The sequence below is a fragment of the Parasteatoda tepidariorum genome, chromosome 6 (assembly GCF_043381705.1).
Source record: "Parasteatoda tepidariorum isolate YZ-2023 chromosome 6, CAS_Ptep_4.0, whole genome shotgun sequence".
Lineage (NCBI taxonomy): Eukaryota > Metazoa > Arthropoda > Arachnida > Araneae > Theridiidae > Parasteatoda > Parasteatoda tepidariorum.
Window position 1 is genome coordinate 55,601,179 of NC_092209.1, and position 5,902 is coordinate 55,607,080.

General features: G+C 33.2%; 1 protein-coding gene across 1 annotated transcript; it reads left to right on the plus strand.

Moving 5' to 3' along the window:
• Positions 1-460: 460 nt before the first annotated feature.
• LOC107449185 (dynein regulatory complex subunit 4-like) lies at positions 461-1,877 on the plus strand. Its single transcript, XM_016064637.3, has one exon. The coding sequence runs from the start codon at positions 699-701 to the stop codon at positions 1,818-1,820; it is 1,122 nt and encodes a 373-aa protein (XP_015920123.1). The 5' UTR covers positions 461-698; the 3' UTR covers positions 1,821-1,877.
• Positions 1,878-5,902: the final 4,025 nt, after the last annotated feature.

The following is a 5,902-nucleotide window of genomic DNA, read 5'->3' on the forward strand; positions in this document are numbered from 1 at the left end:
TTACAATGTATCTAAATACTCGCTTTACTTTGATAAAATCTTCTTTGGAGGGATTTTCTAATTTACGTGAAACAATGCTAATAGTGTATGCCATGTCTGGTCTAGTGCCTACCGTAAGATACATTAATGCATCAGCAGCTTCACGATATGGAAACTCTATCTTTTTATGCAGTACACGCCTTTTTCTCTTGGCTTCTCGAAGGGCTTGGCTTTCTCGAAGTAGAATGGAACGAACAGTTGCTAACGTAAACAAATTCCACATTTCAACAACCAATCAGGATTGAGATACCCATATTACGTCACTTGCAGGTATCTCATTGTTTTTATCTATCAATATGTATTAAAATCTGTCCAGTAATAGTATCTTACCTGTCTTGATGATTCAGAAACTCTAAGGTTAACATGAGAATATAAAAAGTTAAAGAAAGATGCAATGTAAAAAATTTCTGATTATGTATTATTGAGAAATGGAAATTTAATTATTGATTTCAACTATTTCTAGATGATATTTCCACTTTAAAAAGTTAAGAAAAATTTAAATTTTCAGCAATTTGCTTGTTTTTGCATTATTTAACTTTCAAATTTTTATTCGATTCGGTTTCCTACAAGCAGTTTCTTAAAATTCTTCAACCAACTTCATAGAGACTTAAAGTGTTTCTGATTTCTGGTAATATAAGTGAAATATACTTTTAAAAACAATGCCTCCGAAAAAGAAAGATAAAAAAAAGAAAAAAGAAGAGGACGAAGAAGTCGGCTACGATGTTAACACAATGACGACCGACGAATTGAAAAAATACGCCCGTATGTTAGAAAAAGGCATTGAAGAAATGAGAAAACATTGTAGTTTCTACCGAAGTTCTGGCGATAAGTTGGCACAATTCTACCAACTACGGCAGCAAGATCTTTTGGAAATGGAAAATGAACTTTTGTGTAAGGACATAGAAATGGAAGATTTACAGCTAAAAGTGCAGCAAGAAATCAATGACAAAGAACAAGGCTTAAACTATAGAGAATTTTCTAGTATACAGCATGAAAAAATGGTCAATTCTGACACAGAAACGAAAATAGCACATCTTGCTCAACGCCACCAAAAAGAGCTAAATCGTTTGAAAGAGGAGTTTATTGAGAGTGAAAAAGTTCTGGAAGTCAACAGCCGTAGGGTCCATCTTGCAAAAAGAGCAGCTATGTATAGCGCAGCTGAAAAAATACAAGATTTAGAAGAGCATCAGGAAAAGTTAATAGAGAAAAATACTGAGGCCTTTACAAAAATGCTTGAGGATACCACATTCGACTTGAAATTCAATATTGAATTAATTGAAACGGAAGCATTAGAAACTAAGAGAATCGCAGAACACAAGTTTCGTAATTCTTGTTTATCGTACAAAGAACAATTACACGAGTATTACAAAAACATAACTAAGGAGGATTTGGCTGTTATAAAAGAACTGAAACAGAAAATACACGAACTTGAAGAAAGCATTAAAAAGTCTAAATCAAAGCTAAAATATATTATCAGTGAAAACCGAGACTTAGAAACTAATTCTGAACGAAAATCTGGACGAGGTACAAAAAAATTGGATAGTGCAAAAGTCATCGGTAATGACATAGTTATATCGAAAGATTTCTATAGGCAAAGAAAAATCGAAAAGTTAAGAAAAGAGAACGAAGTTCTCGAAAAAGAAATCGATAGAGTTGAAAAGGAAACTGACAATCTTAGATGCCAATTTACAGACAGTTTGCGTAAAATTCGTGATAGTGCTGAACGAAAAGCAAAACTTCTGGAAAACAAAATTGACGTGTTGTTTGATTATACAAATTGATATTAAGTTTTCAAAAATTAGATAAAGGCAATTTTTTTTAATATTTTAAAATACCTGAATTTAACTTACAAGATGATTGTTTTCTTTATAATATGAAAAGGTAAAATTTTTGACCTAGAATGCTTTTAATTATTCTGCTTCTTAGGACAAATGCATTTTTTTGAAGTGTAATTTAACTCACAAAATGTATAGGAGCTGCTATTATATATAGAGTATTATTGTATAAAGTGTACATTTTTATAACCATTCTTAATGTATCATTAAAAATAAGAATATTAAAGATTTTAGATCAATGCATACACTGCCACTCATTAGTTATGCTCCACTCTCGTTTCCGCAATGAACTAGACGTAAAGACACCATTCCCAATAGAACACCGAAGTCAAGTATCACTAGCTGATGTCAGGTAAGCGGATGTGTGACCACTTTGATCAGCCTGCATGGGATGCGCGGTATTGGTCATCGTTGAACTATTCTGTCACAAAATACTCTATTTCTCGCGCAATTCCTCGGACTATAAAAGCAGAGGAGCCTTCTTTGCAGAGGAACAAAATTATGATGGCATGTCTGCGGATCATCTTTCAGGAATGTTTGCAAGACCGTCACAAATAACCCATTGTGCAGTTTTAGTGCTACGTAAATAAAGTACCCACTTGCTCATACTCCGCAGACTACCCAACCATGGCTAAGCATCTAACCCCATTGTTCAGGCTCTATCGTTTAACGGCCATGGCAGGAAAGTCAAGTATTTTTGATTAGATAAATTTAGAATTTGAACCACGTAATTTTGACTATGACGTAGATAGCGCATAGGTTGGTGCCCTTTTCTCTAAACTTCTAGGCCACTACCAAATTGGGGACATTCAGTCACAACAGATATAACGTGTACCTTGTCATATAGGGGAGATTTCCGTATCGTGATCTGTGGCAGAATAATCACCAAATCTTGGCAACTTCAGGGCAACGACCTGCGAGAAACTAAAAAAAAAACATCACAGAACGGGGCCAACTCGAAAGGTATAACTTGCATCCACCCTCGGGCAAATATCTACATGATTTTCTTTTTAATTTGCAAGTTTAAAATTTATTTGGCACCTTGGCTATTGTAATTGGCGCGATAGATCACGATACGGAAATATCCTCTCTATGTATATACGCCAAGCGTTTATATAGCTGTCGTGATCGAACAAGACACCCAGTTCTCCAGCAGCGAAATAGGTGAAATCTATACCGACTGCGCTAACGGAGCGTTTTCGATCATGAACCATAATCCACCCATTGTTTTCGTATTTATTCCAAGAATTGTGCCAAACAATGAATTGTGGTACGAAGATCTTTCATATTCGACCAAAGAAACCTTTTCTCATACATAATTTTGAAAACACAATAGAATTCATATTTAAGATTAAGGAATAGAATTCATATTTACGATAAGGGAAGATTTAAGAGGTATATTAATACCTCTTAAATCTTCCCTTCATCAGAGTAACTTCCTTTATAAGCAATGATTATCGTGCCCTTCCTGAGAATTTTATTGGTTATTTTGCACAGAATTTCAGAGACAATATTATTTCCATTGAGATTGATACCTCTCACACGAATGATTTCGGTTAGTAATATTTTTGTCTCTGATACCAGTGTCCAAATGATTCATCTCACTTCACATGTATTCTGAGCAATCTAAGACAGCAATCAAAATTCAAATTTAAATTTTTAATTTAGGGTAATTTGCAACCCTTTTTACATCCAATAAAAAATGAAAGAGAATATCAATTAATTTAGAGTTTCTAATAAATTTAATTGAATATAATAATAAGAAAAATGTGAAAATAATTATCGCTAATAGGGTATAAAATTAATTCGAAATTCATTTTTTTAATTATGAATTTTTCTCTGTATTATCTGTTTATGAATAAGACTAGTAGGCTCTTTATATTTGTAATATATTGTTATTTATATATTTTCGACCAGGATTATAAAATACATGAGAGGAATAGTAGGTAACCAGCATTGCCCCATTTAACAATTTCTTTTGAGGTACGACTCTTCTGGTTTGTGTAACTTTTGATTTAATGATCGGAATTTTACGTACCTTATCCAGTTAAACTTCGTAGTTTTAAATAACAAAAATCTAAAATTTAAATTAGTAATTCCTCGAAAATAAAAATTTTCAAAAGTCTCATTTTTAAGTTTTTCTTCATCAGAAACTATTTACGATTATTTTTAAATTTATCATTTAAAACTATACCTCGCTTTATAGCATTAAAATCTTCAACACTAATTAATCAGTCTTATTTCTTGGTATGTCCTTCAGGCAATGAAATTTAAAAATTTTTACTGGAAATTACTAATACTTTGTGCCCTTTGTATATTAGATTGCTTTTCTTATTATTTCCAAAAATGTTTATTCCAGCACCAAATTGATTAAAATTTATTGAAAATTAATTTGAAAATATTTAAATGTTTACAATAGGGAATTTTATTCTGTTTTTGATTATTTGTTTTGTGATTATTTTGATTTAGAAATTTTGATTCAAAACCAGCTCGGACCATTTCAATACAAAAGAAAATTTCGAATCATAAAAGTTTTCGCATTATAATAATATACCCGACATTCTTAATTCACTTTCATTTCATTTCCTCTTCTCTTTTGACTTATTTTCACGCATAGTTAATTTAATTTCATTAAAACTTTAGTTATTTTAAAAAGAGAAATCCATTTTTATTTCTGTTCAATAATTATCCGTTGCGATCCAAAATTTTCTTTTTTGACTACGAATTTCAAATTTAACAACTTGTGCTAGATAGACAACTTGTGTTAGATAACATATGCTACATACGTCAGGATGTTTTTGTCACAAAAACTGTTCACGACAAGCTCTACACGTCGGCAGAAATTTTACTTTATTACCGGCGTTGAACAGCCGATCCAGTTTTGAATTTATGACAATGTTCAACTCATAATTTTAAACCCAATCCAGAAGACAAGGAAACTTTTGAATTAAACATCTGGACAAAATAACTCGCATTTGCATTACATGGAGACGAAAACCTCCCTATGTTATCCCAATGGCAAGGGTATTCAATTGCATGATTCGTCTACTACTCGGGATATTTTATGTCAGCAATGTGGTATGTGCAAGCCGGGAGATGAATTTGTAACGACCAGACAAAACTGGGATTCGAACCTAGGCTCACCTCAATGGGAGGCGAGAACCGCAGTCCTGAGTCACCGCAAACCAGCAATCACAAAAATAAGAAAGACGTTCTTAGTTGGCATCACAGAATTATAAAATGTTGCTAATTCTATAAGACCTCAAACATTTAACACTCCGCAGAGAATGGCATTTGACTGTTTTGGTATAAGCAAAGAATTAGTAAAATGCCTTTTTTGTGAAAGAGAACCCTTAAATTGTTTCCTTTAAAAATGAAACAAAAAAAAGTAAATATATTCTGTTAATTCATTTATGGTTTTAAGTTGATTAAAAATTATATTTTGATTAGCAAAGTTTTATATTTTAACACAAGGTAGAAAAATCGTAGATATTTACTGAGTTTACAGCTAAACCTCACACCATAAGGGTATTTTTAATTTCCTTGATTTTGCAAATCAAAATATTATGAACCTATATGAGTAGAGATAAGTTCCAGTCGGTAAATAAGAACTCATAAGATCTTCATGTTGAAACATAAGAAATAACTAAACCTTGAACCTTTTATTCAACATTAACTAACTAAACTAAACTCAGTGGCGCGACAGCCCATAGAGGGCCAAGGCCTATTGTGCCCATCTCAGTTCTCTTGACCTTGGGCTCTGGGGTGCAGGAGCAAATGTTCCGGTCAGGGGGTCAGCCGAACTCGGAACCCCCAGTGTTTAGTTCCTAAGCATTCTTGGCACTCATTTATCGATCCACTGAAGGGACGAAAGGCAGAGTCAACCTCGCTCGGCCCGAGAATCAAACCCAGAACCTGTGGCACGGTAGCGCGAAGCCCTACCACTCAGCCACAGGGCGTCAACTTAACTAAGCACATAATAAATACATTCCAGCTTCATTAGTCATAGAATAACAATTATTTCAAAA